The sequence below is a fragment of the Oncorhynchus keta genome, chromosome 1 (assembly GCF_023373465.1).
Source record: "Oncorhynchus keta strain PuntledgeMale-10-30-2019 chromosome 1, Oket_V2, whole genome shotgun sequence".
Lineage (NCBI taxonomy): Eukaryota > Metazoa > Chordata > Actinopteri > Salmoniformes > Salmonidae > Oncorhynchus > Oncorhynchus keta.
The window spans coordinates 54,866,331-54,887,848 of NC_068421.1; the positions used below are offsets into that span (position 1 = coordinate 54,866,331).

The 21,518-nt window shown below is 42.4% G+C and overlaps 2 protein-coding genes across 2 annotated transcripts; one reads left to right on the top strand and one right to left on the bottom strand.

Moving 5' to 3' along the window:
* Window positions 1–940: 940 nt before the first annotated feature.
* On the bottom strand, window positions 941–6,422 carry si:ch211-1a19.3 (uncharacterized). Its single transcript, XM_035776946.2, has 5 exons — window positions 5,832–6,422; window positions 4,787–4,883; window positions 2,243–2,396; window positions 1,958–2,079; window positions 941–1,751 (listed from the first exon to the last, which is right to left on the bottom strand). Coding segments are annotated over exons 1-5 (951 nt in total). The 5' UTR covers window positions 6,408–6,422; the 3' UTR covers window positions 941–1,749.
* Window positions 6,423–17,723: 11,301 nt separating this feature from the next.
* Window positions 17,724–18,649, top strand: sid1 (secreted immunoglobulin domain 1). Its single transcript, XM_035789450.1, has 2 exons — window positions 17,724–17,888; window positions 18,198–18,649. Exons 1-2 carry the CDS (start codon window positions 17,840–17,842, stop codon window positions 18,545–18,547), a joined length of 399 nt encoding a protein of 132 aa, XP_035645343.1. The 5' UTR covers window positions 17,724–17,839; the 3' UTR covers window positions 18,548–18,649.
* The last annotated feature ends 2,869 nt before the right edge of the window (window positions 18,650–21,518 follow it).

Below are 21,518 nucleotides of genomic sequence, written 5' to 3' on the forward strand. Positions count from 1 at the left end.
ACAAAGTGTGCGCTGTAAGGGCAAGCCTGCATTAGCATACATTTGTCGATGCATCTGTCCAGACAGTACAGTAGACCTCTGGCTGTTACCAGACCCCCTTGTGTGAGGGCCTGTAGGGGGCACTCCTTGCTCTGATACAGGACATTCCAAAGCCCTAAGACTAGTAATTTATATGGTCGCAGGCCAGGGCAGTTATGATGGGGACAGTGTCCTGCAAACGGTGCCATCACCCTTTGGTTGGGGGCCCACCTCCAGGGGGCCCCCGTGATAGCATATGACCACGTCATAAGCAATGGCAAATTGCAGGAAATTTGCTTTAAAACAGCAGGAAATGTGTGTTCTGCTGATTCATAACAGTAGTCAATCGAAGGTGTAAATTAATTTGCCTGACAACTCAAACTGAATTCTTCCGCTGCTCTATGTTCAATGACAAATTTTCTAAACGTCGCTTTGCCCACATGTTTTCTGGCTCTGGCCCAACCCAAAATGTGTAGAATTGCAGGAAATTAGCTTTAAAACGGCAACATTTGCTCTCAGCCTCATGACAAAAAGTGTAGAATGGCATTATAAAACTGTATTTATTTTCTGACAATGTTTTTGTTGTTGTTTTTTGGGGGGCTGGAGGTCCCTTGGAGATAGGTGGCCCAAATGCATTATTCTGGCCATGGTGAACAGTCATCGCAGATCATCTCTAGTACTTGTAGCCAGTGTAGGTTCATTCTGGTGTCATGGCCAAATTCCCAACCTAGGCTTGGCTCCTCACATTATCATTCCCAGCTCACTGTGAACCCCTCTCCTTTCCACTACATTCAACAGGTCGTTGTTGAGAAGAACATTCATAATACAACAACAACTACTGGTATGTTCTTATTTTTCTAATTTAAAATATTGGTAGAAGAGTTTAGAAATTAAAGTGACAAATGAATGGCCAGCTACAAAATAATTGGACAGACTTTATTTTATGAATTCCCCCTCCAGGACAACTTTTGTTTGTAATGTAATACATGGTGCAAATTAATCATATATGAAATATATAAAAAACCAGTACACCAGGCACAAAATATTATCTAGCTAGTGTCTTCTTGATACCCAATCCCGTCGCGCATCTCCTCCACCTCTTAACCCTCCCCATCTCACCATCCCATGTACATAAAACGCTTTATCATAGGGAAGAAGGTAAACTACAACCAAAAAGTAGGAAATAACTAGTAGGGTAAGAATTTTAAAAAATGTGTGTGGGGGGGGAGAAGTCAAGACAGGACAAACAAGAGACGACCAGACAGTACTTATAAAGTACATTCAAACATTTACACACAAATAAATACAGAGACCTTTAACCTAGACGAAAGTGTGCTTTCTTGAAATATCCCAAAAAGTGGGCATTAAAACCCTAAGTATTCAATTCAATTGTAGCCTAGGTAAGGGTATGGTTCAACAATAAAATAAGCCAACATATATAAATGTGAGAGTGGTAAATGCAGCTGAAAACCATTCAAAAGCAACAAATAAGTATAACCCTTTTGTCCAGGACAAAGTTTTACCATTTTTGTTTAACAATTCTTAAAATATAATTGAAAAAGAAACAAAAGAAACTATAATCATTGACCGATTCCCCAATTAGTTTCCTAACAGTGAAAGATGTACAGCAGTGATATCCATATAATATCAAGTCCAGGTCCCTCCTATTGTCCTGGAGAACAGTGTTCCCCTTGAATCGTCTTCGCTGACCCCACTGGCTATGCATTATGTTCCTGGAAACCACGTGTAATTAAAATATTTTATCACATTGAGATATGGATTATAGACAGTTGCAGACAGTGTCTATGAATATCGACTCAAACAAACTACGATTTATTATATGCTTGTTATGATCTTTGATTTATCTTCCACACTGCTTATAAGCCTCCATGGCATTGAATAATGATGCTTAGTTAGCACCCCGTGCTATTACACTCACATGTTATCAATTGCAGACTGACGCAGAGGACCACGGCCAAGGCAAGAATGCTAGTCTGGGGTGCGGCAACGCCGTCATCCAATAGCTCGGAGGCATGGCCACCGTCCTTTTTGCACTTCTGCCTGTAAATATAACCATGTTTCAAGAAACAATATCGACACTCATAAAAGGTAAACCAGCCAGGCTTATTTAGCTGATTCATAACAGTAGTCAATCTGAAGGTGTAAATTCATACCAGCTCTGTGTAAATCTGTACCAGCTCAGTGTCACTGGATTGATACTTACAGCTGCTTCTGTAAATACAGCTTGCTGGACTCGCAGGCCTTGGTCTGGCTCTCGGCTGCTATCCGCTGGCTCTCAGCAGCTGAATGCAAAGCCACACAGGACGCCCACTTGTGAGAGGCCTGTGTCAGGTTCTCGTGAAGTAATTCAATGTGCTCTGAAATCATAATAAGGCCTAAATCAGAACATTGAGTGACAGAAATAAAACATGCAATCTGTGTTTACAACAATAAGTTTTGAAATTCTGTGACAGTGACATTTAATGCTAAGGTATACTTTGTGTAGTTAAGGCAGTTTTCGAAGTCTTCTTTGATAGACAAAAATAGGACATCCCTAGTTCATATAATGCCTTATTAACTTATAAGGTCATGTCTGGCCCTAGGATTGCTTATCAGTATGAGTGGTGTACTGTACATGGCTCCATGACGTCTCTTAACTATTTTGGGAATTGTCTGGCAGCAAAGGGGTTTCACTCACATTAGCTGTGTTTTTCTAATTTTCCAATGTAGGCAAGACTGCAGCAATAGATGCTAGCTATGCTGTTTGACAGGGCTCTCCTAGGCAGCTAAAATGTTGTAAACGTATTTCTCATTAAGACCCTGTTGAAGGCGGGGTGCCTGATATTTATCAGAACAGGCATCTCTCCTTTCACACAATGTGTCATTTCCATATGGCCTTTACTCAGGAACTTATAATTTCCTTCTGTTGTTCAAAGTCAGGAAATCTACTGTAAAAAAAAAAGTCACAGCTACTGTATTTATTTGCTAGCCCCTTGGTTACTGCTTACTTAGCTCTGGAATACACTTCTTATCTGTAGGGTTTTCAGCATTTAGCGGTTAGCTCACACCCCTTGAGTTTTGTTGTTACAGCTTGAATTTAAAATTGATTAAATGTAGATGTTTCTGTCACTGGCCTACACGCATTAACCTATAATGTCAAAGTGGATTTATGTTTTCTGAAATTTTGACTAATTAAAAATTCAAAGCTGAAATGTCTTGAGTCAATAATTATTCAACCCCTTTGTTATGGCAAGCCTGAATAAGTTCAGGAGTAAAAGTGTGCTTAACAAGTCATGTCACTCTGTGTGCAATAATAGTGTTTGACATGATTTATGAATGACTACCTTGTCTCTGTACCCCACACATACAATGATTTGTCATGTCCCTCAGTCGAGCAGTGCATTTCAAACACATATTCAACCACAAAGACCAGGGAGGTTTTCCAATGCCTCGTAAAGAAAGGAACCTATTGGTAGATGAGTTTTAACATTTTTTTTTAAAGCAGACATTGAATATCCCTTTGAGCATGGTGAAGTTATTAATTACACTTTGGGTGGTGTATCAATACACCCAGTCACTACAAAGATACAGGCGTCCTACCTAACTCAGTTGCTGGAGCGGAACAAACCACTCAGGGATTTCACCATGAGGGCAAGGGGGACTGTGAAACATTTAGAGTTTAATGGCTGTGATACAAGAAACTGAGGATGGCTCAGCAGCATTGTAATTATTCTACAATACTAACCTAATTGACAGAGTGAAAAGAAGGAAGCCTGTACAGAAAAAAAATATTCCAAAACATGCATCCTGTTTGCAACAAGGCACTAAAGTAATACTGCAAAACATGTGGCAAAGCAATTAACTTTTTGTCCTGCTAAAAAGTGCTATGTTTGTGGCAAATCCAATACAACACATTACTGAGTACCACTCTCTGTATTTTCAAGCATAGTGGTGGCTGCATCCTGTTATGGGTATGCTTGTCATCGGCTGTTGTTCCTGAGTGGCCAAGTTACAGTTTTGACTTAAATCGTCTTGAAAATCTATGGCAAGACTTGAAAATGGCTGTCTAGCAATAATCAACAACCAACTTGACAGCGCTTGAAGAATTGAAAAATAATAATGTGCAAATATTGTACAATCCAGGTGTGCAAAGCTCTTAGAAACTTACTCAGAAAGACTCGCAGATGTAATTGCTGCCAAATGTGATTCTAACATGTACTGATTCAGGGATGTGAATACTTATGTAAGTGAGATATTTCTGTATTTCATTTTTAATACATTTGCAGACATTTTTAAATTCATGTTTTCACTTTGTCATTATGGGGTATTTATTGTGTGTAGCTGGGTGGAGACATAATCTATTTAATCAATTTTAAATTCAGGCTGTAACACAACAACATGTGGAATAAGTCAAGGAGTATGAATACCTTTAATGGCACCGCAGAAGTAGCCTGTGTGACTGCTTTTAAAGAATGGTAAACAGATGGGAGGGCTATTGAAGACATTCCCTCTGCTAGAACTTGCACTTAAATCCTAATTTGTCATCCGTTTCCAACGTTTGTAATCACAGCCTTAGATGATGTAAACTCATTTTTGAAGGCGCAATATCCAACCAATGTGTATTTATTTACCATAGCTAGGGTGGTTTCTATGGTTACAGGGGAAAATGCTGCTAAGAATATCGTGGCTGAGAAAGTGCTCCTTTCATGGTAGCCAATACCAGAGGCAAAAATCCCATACCCTCCCACCGTGACATCAATTTTCCTACCTTGGTTTAGCATGATTTCTGAAGTGAGGTTTGCCTCGATTTCTTTATGCGTCTCGATTTCTTTTTCCAGGACTGTAATGTTTCCACCCAAAATAACCTGCAACAAAGACAGTGGTGGTCATTGAGTAACTCCTCAGGAATTCCCAGAACTAGTTAATACAACTTCTGTGAACATTGGCACAGTCATCCCGAGGAGTCCCTCCTATCACATATTTGAAATGCTGAGTGAAAGCAGGCTTGTGACAGAACCAGGTTTGGCTATGAGAACAGCCTCTGAAAACATTCCTTTCATCCAGCGTTTTTATGTGAAACAACACCAATGAACACATGTACTCTAATTCAGTATCTATGAAGAAAAGAGGTGGAAATAATGATCTCATCAAAGACAACGGTGAATGATTAAGACCTTTGTGCTTAAAGAACATGGACTGCTGCCGAAATGGCAATATTTTCCCTACATACTTCTGGTCAAAAGTAGAGCACTATATAGGGAGTAGGGTGCCATTTCAGACACAGACGTGGTGTGCCCTATTTCTGCATTCCCTCTTCTTCCAGGAAGGGTTGATCTTGACCTCCCACCCACTCCCTGGGAAGGGATAGCTGCTTTTAATATTTTGATTGCTGCATTTGCAGAGTATTTGCATAACTGTCCACATTAAATGGATACTGTCTGTCCATTGTGCCTCTGGTTGTTATGTAAAGGCCTAATGTGGATTTTCGGTCTGCCATTTATTTTCACAAGTAATTATTTGGCATGATGATACAGTAACATGTTTTGAAACTGTTACAAACAGTTAAATGGAAATGGTATAAAAAAAAAAACATGAAATCATAGCCATGCCTGTTTAGATTAGGTTTGGATGTCCAATCAATCTAAAATGACACATCGGGTACAACAGAGAGGGTAGAAGAAGGAGAGAGACAGAGGATAACTGGCAGCTTGAGGGATTGAGCAAGTCAGTTGTAACCTCAGGCCTGCGGGAACCAGAGAGGGGAGTAGGAGGGGAGGGGAGGGAAAGCAAAGCGAGGCAATGCAAACACTCACGTTTTCCTGCCGACAGTCATCCAGGGACACGTTGGTCTGTCCCAGGTGCTCCAGGAGCCTCTCTGTCTCCCTGAGCTGCCGGGTCTGGTTGGCATGGCCCTCCTCCACCATCTCCTCCAGGGCTGCCTTGTTCTTGGCGTACACCACCCTGGCCCCCTCGTGCTTCTCCGTCAGGGTCTGTAGTTCAGCTCGGCACTGGCTGGCACTCTTCATGTCCGGAGAGGTGGCCCACACCACAATGATGATGAGGGAGATTACCGACCACAAGGCCAGGCAGGCGATCACAATGTTGCGGGTGGTCTGCGATGACTTGGAGCTGGCCATGGTGAACAAGAAGGTTGTGGTGGTGGTGCTGATGATGATGATGATTGGAAAAAGTTGATCCGGAGTGTTCCCTGTCCTGCGGGAGGTGTCTGTGTAAAGAGGCAGGAGGTTCCTCTCAGAGTGAGTAACTGACTGAGTCTGTCTAAAGGATGAACCTACCCTAAAACTCTGCCTCTGCTGGACAGGAAAGGGGTGTGGCCCTGGCTCTCCCCCCTCTGCCCCCCCCCTTCCCTCCCACTCTGTTCCCTTCATGCCCTGATAGGGGGGGCAGTAATTATAAAGGAAATCACAACATTCGACAGGAGAGACAGAGAGAGGAGATATGAGCTGTTCTCACACACACTGCGTCAGCTTCAAGGAACACTATGAGGGGAAATTAAAGCAAAACTCAAAAGTGCCTGGTGTAAAGCTGTGTATTTCCCTGAAAGGGTGTGTGTGTGTTTCTGTTTCCATTTCTCAGTCGCAGAGAGAAACCTGGCAGGACTCCCAACTCCACATAGAGCTGGCCTTGAACGCAGCTTCGCGTGGAGAGTTCAGTCACACAGCCTGTTTTGGTTCTTCAGCTATGTCTTATTATAACACTTTCACAAGAGCCTGAGTGCAGTGGCTGAGGCAGCGACTCAGTGTTTCCTGAGCTCATTCCAGCAGGGCCCTAAGAGAATCCATGGCACACAGACACACCCCAAACAACTCAGGCAACCCAGTTGCTATGCTCTTAGAAAAAAGGATTTAGGATAACCCTTTTTGATTCCAGAGAGAACCCTTTTTGTTTCCACAAAGAACCCTCCTACATGGAACCTTAAAGAGTTCTATCTAGAGTCAAAAATGGTTCCTCAAACGGTTCTATGGGGACAGCCGAAGAACCATTTTAGGTTCTAGATAGACTAGGGGGGGAGGTGCTGTCTGCCCCCTTCATCAACAAATTACGGCATAAAACTGAACTCTGCTCCTGTTTGAGAATGTCATCTGTATACCCGTAATAGATAGATGTATTTTGGTTGTATGTATTATTTTCCTCTGTCACAATCTAAACTGACACCAATGTTATGCCTTTGTCATGCATGTTTGATTTCATTATATTGAATCCCTCTGATCAAATACCCATCCAAGTTCCAGATGAAACATTCCACAGTAGTCTGAGAAAGGAATGACTCACTTTGCTCTTTCAGCTACCCTCCTATGTGACAATAAAAAATAAAAAGGGCCTGGAAAGCACAACATCCTCACTCTTTGTCCTCATGAACCTCTTTGCCAAAACATCCAAAAATGGTAAGGAAAATTAAGAGGATGTGGAAATGAGATGGCTCTTGGTTGGATACTGAGTGAACAAAACATTAGGATCACCTTCCTAATATTTATTTGCACCCCCTTTCCCGTTTGCCCTCAGAACAGCCTTAATTCGTAAGGGCAGGGACTCGACAAGGTGTCGAAAGCATTCCACAGAGATGCTGGCCATGTTGAGTCCAATGCTTCCCACAGTTGTGTCAAGTTGGCTGGATGTCCTTTGGGTGGTGGACCATTCTTGATACACACGGAGAGTGGAAAACCAAGCAGCCTTGCAGTTCAAAGGCACAAATCTTTTGTCTTGCCCATTCACCCTCTGAATGGCACACAGACAATACATGTCTCAATTGTCTCAATGTTTAATAATCCTTCTTTAGCCTGTAACCTCCCCTTCATCTACACTAATTGAATGGGAGCATAGCTTTCTCCCGGTCAGTCTATTTCATGGAAAGAGGTGTTCCTAATGTTTTCTACACCTCAGGTATATAGTATATTACAACACTTCAGGAACTGGCCCGTAGTAAGTTGAGTGAAACGCAAAATACCTTCAAAAATTGGAAGTATTTAGGTATTGGTACAAATTAAGGAAACAGGTTTCAAGCAAGTTTTTAGAAATGTTCTAGAATTCAGGGGCATATTTTCAATTTATCAAACAAGAATGTGCCTTGTAAGTTGGCATATGCATTACTAGTCAAAAGTTTGGATCCACCAATTCATTCAAGGGTTTTTCTTTGTTTTTACTATTTTCTACATTGTAGAATACTAGTGAAGACATCAAAACTATGAAATAACACGTGGAATCATGTAGTAACCAACAAAGTGTTAAACAAATCAAAATATATTTGAGATTCTTCAAAGTAGCCACCCTTTGCTTTGATGACAGCTTTGCACACTCTTGACATTCTCTCAACCAGCTTCAAATGGTTGCACCTGGAATTCATTTAAATTAACAGGTGTGCCTTGTTAAAAGTTCATTTGTGGAATTTCTTTCCTTCTTAATGCGTTTGAGCCAATCATTTGTGTTGTGACAAGTTAGGGGTGATAGCCCTATTTGGTAAAAGACCAAGTCCATATTATTGCAAGAACAGCTCCAATAAGGAAAGAAAAATGACAGTCCATCATTACTTTAATACATGTCATTCAGTCATTCAATGCGGAAAATCTTTGAAAGTTTCTTCAAGTGCAGTCGCAAAAAAACATCAATCACTAGGATGAAACTGGCTCTCTGTCACACCCTGATCTGTTTCATCTGTCTTTGTGCTTGTCTCCACCCCCCTCCAGGTGTCTTCAATCTTCCCCGTTATTCCCCAGTGTATTTATACCTGTGTTCTCTGTTTGTCTGTCGCGGGTTTGTTTTGTTTTGTGAAATCTACCATCGTTTTGCCCCTGTTCTAGTTCCGGTTTTCTAGTTTTCCCCTGATTTGACCATTCTGCCTGCCCTGAGCCTGCCTGCCGTTCTGTACCTTGCCACACCACACTGGATTATTGAACCCTGCCTGCTCTGACCCTGAGACTGCCTACTGGTCTGGACCCTTTGGACCCTATCTGGATTACTGACCTCTGCCTGCCCTTGGCCTGTCGTTTTGCCTGTACAAGTAATAAACTTTTGTTTCTTCCGCATTGTCTGCATCTGGGTCTTACCTGAAACGTGATACTCTCATGAAGACCGCCACAGGAATTGAAGTTACCCCTGCTGCAGAGGATACATTTGAGTTAACTGCACCTCAGATTTCAGCCCAAATAAATGCTTCACAGAGTTCAAGTAACAGACAGGTCTCAACATCAAATGTTCAGAGGAGAATCAGGCCTTCATGGTCGAATTGCTGAAACCACTACTAAAGGACACCAATAAGAAGAAGAGACTTGATTGAGCCCAAAACCCCGAGCAATGGACATTAGACCAGTGGAAATCTGTCCTTTGGTCTGATGAGTCCAAATGTGAGATTTTTGGTTCCAACCGCCGTGTCTTTGTGAGAAGCAGAGTAGGTGAACAGATGATCTTCGGGGTGGAACCAAAGGGTGGGCAAAGGGTGACTACTTTGAAGAATGTAAAATATAAAATGTATTTTGATTTGTTTAACACTTTTTAAAAAAATGTACTGCATGATTCCAAATGTTAATTCATAGTTGATGTCTTTACTATTATTCTACAATGTAGAAAATAGTGAAAATTAAGAAAAACCCTTGAATGAGTAGGTGTGTCTCAACTTTTGAATGGTACTGTAGCTGGAAAGATAGTTGATGGTGTGTCACAACAAGATACAGTATATGACAATTAATGGAGGACCAACAGACTGGTAGGCTTCATGGGTATCTGGTTCATACAGCACTAAAATTAACTCCCAAAGCATTTTTGCATTATAAAATACACACTGATTGAATGTCCACTTTGGTGACCAAGTACTTTGTCATGTTCTTGAAACTGTTTGGCTTAACAAAATAATTATGGGATATATCTGTCTCTATTTTTGGCCAGGTATTTGACCGGAGTGTATGAGGAGAACAGAGGTTGGCCCAAACACAAAGAGAGGAGCTGCCAAGCCAGTGCTGTCAGTCACCAAAGTGCATCTGGCACCAAGAGAGATGAATGTCCACACTATTGAGCACTATTAGAAATGGATTGGTTAAGGGCTTTGTAACACCACTTCAGGATCAGACAGACACAGGTAATCTGCTTTCAAAGCACTGGATTGATATGAAGCGACCAACGCTGCACTGTCTTCTTGAGATAGGAAAGGGACATCTTTGTGAAAGTGTATTGTATAACACTTCTCCCTTTTTCAGATGTCTCAAAGTACACTACTTATACAAAATTTGTGGACATCCCTTCAAATTAGTGGATTTGACTGTTTCAGCCACACGCTACCTTCCGGAATGCATAATGCCAACTTTCAAGTTTGGTGGAGGAGGAATAATAATGGTCTGGGGCTGTTTTTCATGGTTCGGGCTTCACCCCTTAGTTCCAGTGAAGGGAAATCTTAATGCTACAGCATACAATGACATTCTAGACGATTCTGTGCTTCCAACTTTGTGGCAACCGTTTGGGGAAGGCTCTTTACTGTTTCAGCATGACAATGCCCCTGTGGACAATGTGAGGTCCATACAGAAATGGTTTGTTAAGGTTGGTGTGGAAGAATTTCACTGGCCTCCACAGAGGCCTTGAACCCAACCCCATCGAACATCTTTGGGATGAATTAGAATGCTGACTGCAAGCCAGGCCTAATCGCCCAACATCAGTGTCCGACCTCACTAATGCTCTTGTGGCTGAATGGAAGCAAGTGGAAGCAATGTTCCAAAATCTAGTGGAAAGCTTTTCCAGAAGAGTGGAGGCTGTTCTAGCAGCAAAGAGGGGACCAAGTCTATATTAATGCCCTGATTTTGGAATTAGATGTTTAACAAGCAGGTCACCATACACTTTTGGTCATGTGGTGTAGCTAGCGGGAGAGAAGGGGGAGGTCGGAAGCATTCTATCCTATTGATTAGTCAAATGTACAGGAGAATTTTCAAATTGAGCAATACAGAATGTCAAAGTTTTACTGTCATGTTGACATTTTGTGTCACAAGGACATTTTTGAAGTCTTAAAGAATCAATTCAATGAAGTCACTACTAAGCTGTATGTATTGTTTTCCTCTGAGTCACAATCTAAACTAGACCCTATGGCTTTGTCATACATTTTTGATTTCATTATATTGAATTCCTATTTTCATATTGGAGATATGAGTTATGCGTTGGTAGGGTGGTGTTGTTTGCATTTCACCCATGGAGCTCTTGCCTTCCAGCGACGTCATTTGAAAGAGGCCCCAAAATAATATAGTCCCACACTGTTTTGGGGCAGAGTGCTTTTTGTGTTTTTCCCTTCAAGGACAGGGAACCACACCGCCATACACAGTAGATCTCTGTTATGTGTCACCTGTCCTTGAAGGGACATAGTAATGGTGTCTAAGAGAAGTCAAAGCTAAGTTGTAATATGAAATGTTACCATTACTGCTTGTCATGCTGTAGTATAGGCCATTAAACACAGGCAATACATGGCAACAGAAAGCAGTTTACAGTTCATATTTGAAAAATGAGACTGAGATGTGTTATGTTGTAGAGTGGAGAAGTAGCATGAAGACACAATACTATAATCTTCAACAAATGTAACTTGACTGGGCAGCTCATGCAGCAGCAGCGCGTACTCTCCTCTTGACCAGCCACTTCTTTTCAGTGTTATGGTGATATACTGCCATCTAGCGATTTAAACTTCAAGGAAGTGTTTGCAAGCCAAATTGAATCCAATAGGGCACTTGTACTAAATTTTAGCTCTATTTTATTTTTTTGCTGGGGTATAATCTGGGGAAAGAGTGCTATATGAGACTGGCCAAAAACTGAAAACCCTATACAAATGTAGGATCTTATTTTGAGCCATTTTTGCTACAGCAGGGAAATAATCTTGCAGCAACATAAAATGTTAATTATTACGTGGACTCTAATGAATAGGCATTTTCGTAGGGGTTGATACATTTTTCGTGAAGGCAAATTGAGTCTGACATTTCAAAGTGGAGATGACATACTTTTAGAAGCCTTTTTAAACCTCAAACTACAAGTTTGCACTTCTTGCTGTGCAGGAAAATACATTCTCAGCAACAAAACAGTGATCAAATGAAGATCCTACATCTGTAGGATCAGCTAGTATAGAGTGGTGGAGTCTTTAGTTTGATGCAAAGCAACCACTTAACATATGAATGAAACTTAGGTTTTTCACCTATCCCCATGTAATCAGAACAATCACAATGATGTGTGTCACACCCTGATCTGTTTCACCTGTCTTTGTGCTTGTCTCCAACCCCCTCCAGGTGTCACCCAGCTTCCCCATTATCCCCGGTGCATTTATACCTGTATTCTCTGTTGATCTGTTGCCAGTTCGTCTTGTCTCGTCAAGCCTACCAGCGTTTTTCCCCGTACTCATGTTTTTTATTTTTTATTATTGAATCCAAGACATGCATTATACTCGGGGTGAAGCCCCTCAACAACTACACCAAACCAGGAAGTCATCCAACAGACTCCCATTCAGAGCGACACACAGAAGTATCCAGGGTCAATGCCCTGCTCAAGGGCATATCTCAACAGATCTCCCACAAGGCCAAAAACAGGGACCTGAACCCTCCAAGATCCCCCCCCCCCAACAGTTCCCCAATAGCTTCCCCTCAAACACTGCCCCTCAGTGTCATTCAAACTTACTTTTTATTATGTTATATTTTGACTTCATTTTTTTCTTAATTTTTTTATACTTTTATCTTTGACCATCATCAGACAAGGCCCAAATCCCTGTCATTCGCATGAAGAAGAGAAGAGACATTGGGAACGTAGGTTGGGGTGCCTTGTAAGGATCCGATGGTGAGTGAGTAATCCGCTTCTACCATTAGTCCTATTAGCCAACGCACAATCATTGGATAATAAAATGGATAAGCTCTGATCAAGATTATCCTACCAACGGGACATTAAAAACTGTAATATCTCATGTTTCACCAAATCATGGCTGAACGATGACATGGATAACATACAGCTGGTGGGGTTTACACTGCATCGGCAAGATATAAGAGCTGCCTCCAGTAAGACGGGGTAGTGGTCTGTGTCTATTTGTAAATAACTAATATTAAGGAAGTCTCAAGGTTTTGCTTGCCTGAGGTAGAGTATGTCATGATAAGATGTAGACCACACTATTTACCAAGGGTCTTCATCTATATTTTTTGTAGCCGTCTATCACCACAAACCGATGCTGGCACTAAGACCGCATTCAACGAGCTGTATAAGGCCATAAGCAAACAAGAAAATGCTCATCCAGAAGCAACGCTCCTAGTGGCCGGGACTTTAATGCAGGCAAACTTAAATCCGTTTTACCTCATTTCTACCAGCATGTTACATGTACAACCAGAGGGGGAAAAAACTCCAGACTGCCTTTACTCCACACACAGAGACACGTACAAAGCTGTCCCTCACCCTCCATTTGGCAAATCTGACCATAAGCTATACTCCCGAGTCCTGCTTACAAGCAAAAACTAAAGCAGGAAGTACCAGTGACTCACTCAATACGGAAGTGGTCAGATGATGCAGATGCTAAGCTACAGGACTGTTTTGCTAGCACAGACTGGAATATGTTCTGGGATTCTTCTGACCACATCAGTCACTGACTTCATCAATAAGTGCATCGATGACGTCGTCCCCACAGTGACCGTACGTACATACCCCAACCAGAGGCCATGGAGTACAGGCAACATCTGCACTGAGCTAAAGGGCAGAGCTGCCACTTTCAAGGATCGGGACTCTAACCTGGACGCTTATTTGAAATCCCGCTATGCCTTCCGACGAACCATCATACAGGACTAAGATTGAATCGTACTACACCGGCTCTGATGTTTGTCAGATGTGTCAGGGCTTGCAAACTATTACGGGCCACAAAGGGAAGCACAGCCGTGAGCTGCCCAGTGACACGAGCCTACCAGACGAGCTAAATTACTTCTATACTTGCTTCGAGGCAAGCAACACTGAAGCATGCATAAGAGCATCAGTTGTTCCGGATGACTATTTGATCTCGCTCTCCGTAGCCAACGTGAGTAAGACCTTCAAACATGTCAACATTTACAAGGCCACAGGGCCAGACGGATTACCAGGACATGTACTCCAAGCATGCGTTGATCAACTAGAAGTGTCTTCACTGACATATTCAACCTGTCCCTGACAGAGTCTGTAATACCAACATGTTTCAAGCAGACCACCATAATCCCTGTGCCCAAGAACACCAAGGTAACCGGCCTACTATCGATCCGTAGCACTCATGTCTGTAGACATGAAGTGCTTTGAATGTCTGGTCATGGCTCACATCACCACCATTATCCCAGAAACCCTAGACTCACTACAATTTGCATACCGCCCCAGCAGATGCACAGATGATGCAATCTCTATTGCACTCCACACTGACCTCTCCCACCTAGACCAAAGGACCACCTATGTGAGAATTCTATTAATTGACTACAGCTCTGCGTTCAACACCATGGTGCCCTCAAAGCTCATCACTCTAAGCTAAGGACCCTGGGACTAAATACCTCCCTCTGCAACTGGATCCTGGATTTCCTGACGGGCTGCCCCCAGGTGGTAAGGGTAGGTAACAACACATCTGCCACACTGATCCTCAACATGGGGGCCCCTCAGGGGTGCGTGCTCAGTCCCCTCATGTACTTCCTGTTCATCCATGACTGCATGGCCAAGCACGACTCCAGCACCATCATTAAGTTTGCAGATGACACAACAGTGGAATGCCTGATCACCAACAAGGGAGGAGGTCAGAAGTGTGGTGCCAAGATACCAACCTCTCCCTCAACGTGATCAAGACAAAGGAAGGAGAGGTTATTATCTGGTTTTATCCTTGCACCACACTGCCATACTAAGGTTACACTTCCAATATGCTTTCTGGTGTTGTTCTTCTTCACTACAGAAAAAACATTTAGTCCCATATTATAGTATTCAAGGATGACTTTCCTTACATTCCATCTGGTGGATATGATGAACTCCAATGTATAAAGGCTTCATGTGAGCCATTCTAAAGTTCATAAGTACTACATAAATGCTTGACAAAACAAAATAATGTAATTCTACACGTGAGTGTACAAAACATTTGGAGCACCTTCCTAATTTTGAGTTGCGCCCCCTTTTGCCCTCAGAACATCTCCATTCGTCGGGGCATGGACTCTACAAAGGTGTCAAAAGTGTTCCACAGGGATTCTGGCCCATGTTGACTCCAATGCTTTCCACAGCTATGTCAAGTTGGCTGGATAACCTTTGGGTGGTGGACCATTCTTGATACACACAGGAAACTGTTGAGCATGAAAAACCCAGCAGCGTTGCAGTTCTTGACACACTCAAACCTGTGCACCTGGCACCTACAACCATACCATGTTCAAAGGCACTTAAATATTTTGTCTTGCTCATTCACACTCTTGGTCTTACACACACACACACACACACACACACACACACACACACACACACACACACACACACACACACACACACACACACACACACACACAGAGAGAGAGAGAAGTCAGCTGAGGATGTTCACAGTAGAACTACATACAGTGTGTGTACATTCCAGATATTCAAATAGCTAATGACTATCTCATCAATAAGGGGTATTATAGAGAGTACTGTCTGCTGAATGTTTTCGTCATGGGCGGTTTCCTGACACACCTGAGCCACATGTCAGCAATGTCACTTGATGCACACCTGCGAAACACATTTGCTTCTCACGCTGTCAATTGACCTCAGAGTATCGACAGTTCTTACACGACAACCATTACTGCCATTGCTGAAACGCTTCTGCTTTTGCTCACCCAGGTCACTGATGTGTTCTCTGGGCTGTTGGCAGGTGGTGCCTAAGCCTTTGGTGTAGCTGGACACCTTTTTAGAAGCATCCACTACAAGGGTGACACCGTGGACCTTGTCTTTAAGGGACGGCTTCTTCAGTCTCTGATCTCACAGGCTTCTCGGGACTGAACTGTGGAGGATGAATGGGAATGAGAACATTAGCTGAGAGAGTATTGGAATATCCTCTACTAAGCAGAGGCATTTATATCAGGGGTGAGCAACTCCTGTGCTGTCCTGTGAGGCTGCCTGCATTATTATGTTCCAACCCATCTGATTCATATTAGTGGTTTTAATTGCAGACCGTGACTAGTCCGGTGTGTTACAGGTAGCCTGGTACAAAAGCCGACACACACTGTGGCCCCTGTTTCTCAACCCTGATCTATGTAAATGTCAACTCCCGAAACCTGCACTGTGTCTTAAGGAGTCCTCATTCATCGGTTCAGTTTGCTCCTAGTAGAACTGGGCTAGGTGAGGTGAACGTCTGCTACAAGACCATGGCGCTTGCCTACGGAGCTGTGAGGGGAACGGCACCTCAGTACCTCCAGGCTCTGATCAGGCCCTACACCCAAACAAGGGCACTGCGTTCATCCACCTCTGGCCTGCTCGCCTCCCTACCACTGAGGAAGTACAGTTCCCGCTCAGCCCAGTCAAAACTGTTCGCTGCTCTGGCCCCCCAATGGTGGAACAAACTCCCTCACGACGCCAGGACAGCGGAGTCAATCACCACCTTCCGGAGACACCTGAAACCCCACCTCTTTAAGGAATACCTAGGATAGGATAAGTAATCCTTCTCCCCCCTTTAAGATTTAGATGCACTATTGTAAAGTGACTGTTCTACTGGATGTCATAAGGTGAATGCACCAATTTGTAAGTATCTCTGGATAAGAGCGTCTGCTAAATGACTTAAATGTAAATGTAAATGTAATGCTCACATACTCCCTTAAGACCTTGGCTTGAGAAACAAGGGATGTTACTGTTTGTGCCTTTTGCAAGTTTGGGGCAATTATGTTGCATGTTCCAAGTCTTTTGCCGGACATACAATTATAGGTCTACTCACATTGTAGGTCACTCACAGTCTTCTGTGTGGCCATTTCCCACAAATCCCAATAGACAATGCAGTACATTTGGGAGCCTAACACGGAACCCAAACCGGCTGCGCGCGTGCGCTATCATGCATACATTTATTTTGTCCGGCCTACACCAAACGCGATCACGACACGCAGGTTAAAATATTAAAACAAACTCTGAACCAATGACGTTCATTTGGGGACAGGTCAAAAATCATTAAACATTTGTGGCAATTTAACTAGTTAGCTTGCACTTGCTAGCTAATTTGTCCTATTTAGCTAGCTTGCCGTTGCTAGCTAATTTGTCCTGGGATATAAACTTTGAGTTGTTATCTTACCTGAAATGCACAAGGTCCTCTACTCCGAATCGTTTCTAGTCATCTCTCCTCCTTCAAGGCTTTCTCACCTTTGAACTTATATGGTTATTGGCATCTGAACTGTCATAGTATTACTACACCGACCAGCAACACAGTTCGTCTTTCAATCACCCACGTGGGTATAACCAATAAACCAATGAGGAGATGGGAGAAGCAGGACTTGCAGCGTGATCTGTGTCAGAAATAGGAATGACTTCTATTTTAGCACTTGGCAACACATACGCTCATTGACGTGCGCGAGCAGTGTGGGTGCAATAATTTAATAACATAGATTCCTAAATTAATTTTGCAACGCTCGCACACGCGATGCAATGTGGAGTGGTCAGCCTGTTAAAAGGTAATGCTGCCTTTACAGACTGTGACACATCTGAGGTTGAAATGACCTGATGAGTTTGTGCACAACGTGTTGGAAGGCAGTTCCTCTGTGAGACTCAGTTGGACCAACAAACACAGCCTACTTCTCTCCAGAGAAACCTCAAGCAGAGTCTACGAGGGAGTCGGATCGAAAGCTTCCTTTTCATCATCTCACAGAATAGAGTACTGCATCCGGCAATGAAAGTGACATTGAGAATCATGTTGTGCTTGTCAATCATACTGAATGGTAAGTACATTTTCCAATAACAATGGTTAAAGATATGAAACATTTTGATATAACCTCATTGAGTGTTTTGTTGGTTGTGTTCCTCAATGCATTTAAATGCTTTACTGTCAGTTACAATTGTACTGGTACAATCCTTCAGTAACCGTGACACTTTGTTGCGGTGACAGTTCAGCAGGCATATCAAGACATTATGAAATGGAATGCATTTTCGAATTAGAATTGACTTGAGGAACTAGTTATTAGGGGTTGTGTCTGGATGGGGCCTCTCTCTGTAGACCTATATGATTTGTCACCTGTGACTTTCTACAGGTGTACGTTTGGGAGAGTCCCTGGGTGTATCACTGAAGAGCTTATCAGTGAAAGTGGGCGAGGATGCCACACTGGACTGCACTCTGTCCACTAACTGTAGCATGGCCACTGTGAGCTGGTACAAGCAGAGTCAAGGAGAGAGGCCCGAACTGGTACTCAGCTACCACCTGACCAACACCTCCCATGTGCTCTACGGCCATGGCTTCCATCCCAACAAGATCACTGTCCAGATCAATGATAGCAGGCCACTTCACCAGCATCAGTTACTGATCCATGGATCTAAAGAGAATGACATGGCTGTTTATTTCTGTGGACTAACAGAAGGATTTGAAAGAACAACTGATTTGTAGAGACGAATGCGAGGTGTACTATGTAATCACACTGTACTGTATCTACAGGCTACTCTGTATTGGTCTTCCAAAGCAACTCCTAATAAACTCAAGTTGATGTTGTTTTGTTATTGTCATGTACTAAGAGTGCTGTATCGCCTGAGTGTCTTTTTTGGGGGGTTTCATGGAATATTTATATTGGGTTAACTAACATTTATAATGTAGGCAGAAAAGGGAGAAGGGCAGAAACATATCGTGTAAAGTTAATTGTGGTTTACCACAGATAATTGACACTGTCAGAATCACCCCATTCTCCCGTGTGGGCAGAACTGGAGAAGTCATACATCTGTTTCAGACACAACCACTTGTGCTAACTGTTCTTTCCTGTTTTTCTATCCTCCTACAAACTGAATAACTGATCTACTTGTTTTGAGCCTGATATAGAAGGGGGCAACATGTGCCTTGGGAAAACACTCATGTTCCACCCAGATAGTTTTTCACAACATTTCCTCTCTGCACCAGTGTCCTTCCTCTATAATATCTTAGTTCTGAGAGTCTAGCTATTAACGTTACCTTTAGAGAAGATGGAAATGGGAATCTATCATTTATTGACATTCTCCTAATTAGTGATGAACTGACGGTTCTTAGAAGGACTGGGCTAAATGCTCAAATGTTGTATAAAAGATATGAGGTGAAGAACTGCTTTTTGTTGAATGTCTAGCAACCGAAAGATTGTGTGTTCGAATCTCATCACAGACGACTTCAGCATTATAGCAACTTTGCAACTACAAACTACTTTTGAGCTACTTTGCAACTACTAACTACTTTTTAGCTACTTTGCAACTACTTAGCATATTAGCTAAACCTAACCCTAACTCTAACCTTAACCCTTTTACCTAACCTTTCCCCTAACCCTAATCCCAACCTTAACCCTTTTAGCGAACCCTTCCCCTAACCTTAACCCCTTTAACCTAACTCCTAACCTTAAGCCCCAGCTAAATGCATCATATGGGGATGATTTCTGTTTTTTGAAAGTTACATATCTTGAAAGTCCATGTTTTGCTTGTCAACAATCAAATTATGTCAACGATTGACGAATGAAACATGCCAAAATATCGTTTTTGGGTGGAGTTTTCCTGTAATAAGTGCTGGCTTCAACATATTACAGAAAGAGATGAATTACTGTATAGGAAGCTCTGGGGACAGGTCATCTGCATACCGGACAGCCAATAAATTGGCAGATGCAAACAGATCATCTTTAGCGGACAACAGTTAAACAACAAAAAATCTGCGATTTCGTTCAAGACAGGATCCTAATTGGATATTATGAAGTTGTGGAGAAAAAGGGGAGAGAGAGAAAAACAAAGTTTATAAATAGCAGCTAATAGCAGTATGTAGTTATAAATAGTACACTGCATATAAAACAATCCCTATTAAGCTCGTGTTTTGAGGGTGGACTGGCTATATTATTTGCCATTAATAGACTGGTTTTACGCATAACTTTATATCCATGTTGGGAGAGAGCGAGAGGACGGCTCATGTCATGCAGGTTCAGGTAGGCTATACAGGACAGCTGTATATTCAAAACATTTATATTGGTCGCTGATTAGTATGCTGTTGCATTGAATATTTATTTTACAATGTGCAATATTTGAATTTCAACTGAATTACTGAACAAGTAGGCTAATTACATGAATGCCAGCAGTCTAAAAATGGCAGCATTGCCACAGCGTGTATAGCATCGTCAAACGTTAGGCTTAACATGATAAAATGATGACCAAATAGGCCTATCAATAACCGCTTATCCATTAGCTAAAGCAAAATTAAGCCCTGGCACCACAGACAGCCTATCATCGAGGCATGCAGGCATGCAAGTAGGCATGCAGGTACATAGATATTTCACAATTTCAGCACCATGGACATTGGTAGTCTATTCTTGTAAAAAAAAAAAAAAAAAATGGGGGGGGGGATTTGTAACATATCATATGTTTTGCAAGTTCGTAACATATTGTACTAATTGCAATTGGTAACATTTTGAACAAATTACAATTTGTAAAATATCATAGAAATTATAATTCATAACATATGACACGAAATAGATGATGGATTTAATACATTCCAATACGAAACGTAACATGTCATATACTAAGTGGAGTGTCTCGGTTTTACATAAGGAATCATACGAAATGCTCTGAGACCACGTTGGTGTGAGAGGAGAGAGCTGCATGATACTGGAGGACAAGACACCAAGCCCCTCAAGGGACTCAGGCAGTTGGCTTTTCTCCTCTCCAGAGCACCAACTGAAACAAACCACTCAGCCAGAATGAACAGAGCAGGACTATGTTTCACTTTACTGCTACTGGGGTAACTTTCAGTTCAACTTTCAATGCAGATTGCACTTCATTCTATCAGCATTCTTGCAATGTTCGGATGATAATGATAGTCATGTTTTTCCTCAGGTGTGTACATGGGGGGAAGCCCTCTCAAAAGGATGTGGTGTTTAGTAGGGGCATCCAGCTCTTTGTAGAAGGTAAGCTGGAATTTTAATAACTTTTGCTGCAATGTGTATTTGAAGGCTAATTGTTATTGACACCTTCTCACACAAAGGAGCTCACAATTGTCTGTACTTCAATAACATTTGCTCAAGCGAGTTCTAAGATTTCTCCAAGTGTTTGGATCGGAAACACCTTTTCATCCCAATGTCTTCATGCATGTTGACTTTCTATCTCCTGTCAGGTTTGAACCCTTCTGATCCATCTGTACTCCTTCTCTCCTCATTCGGGAGTGACCCTGGTGCTTCACACACACCTATGCTGGTGTGTGTCCTCAGTGGTTTACACACACGCCTGGTGGACATCATTTGGTGGATCAACAACACCGTGGTTACCTCAGAGAACAATGTTGTTTGGAGTTCCAGGGGAAGCAATGGCACGTACACGGCTACTGGACTATGGACTGTGTCTGGAAAGGACTGGAAGCCACAGAATTACTA

Bases quoted from the DNA above. Each gene is read 5' to 3' on its own strand.
- sid1 (XM_035789450.1), top strand. From the start codon at position 17,840: ATGAAAGTGACATTGAGAATCATGTTGTGCTTGTCAATCATACTGAAT. The intron at 17,889-18,197 runs GTAAGTACATTT...GACTTTCTACAG, and splicing joins CTTGTCAATCATACTGAATG to GTGTACGTTTGGGAGAGTCC.
- si:ch211-1a19.3 (XM_035776946.2), bottom strand. From the start codon at position 6,407: ATGAAGGGAACAGAGTGGGAGGGAAGGGGGGGGGCAGAGGGGGGAGAG. The intron at 2,397-4,786 runs GTAGGAAAATTG...TTATGATTTCAG, and splicing joins AGAAATCATGCTAAACCAAG to AGCACATTGAATTACTTCAC. The intron at 2,080-2,242 runs GTAAGTATCAAT...TTATATTTACAG, and splicing joins CTGTATTTACAGAAGCAGCT to GCAGAAGTGCAAAAAGGACG.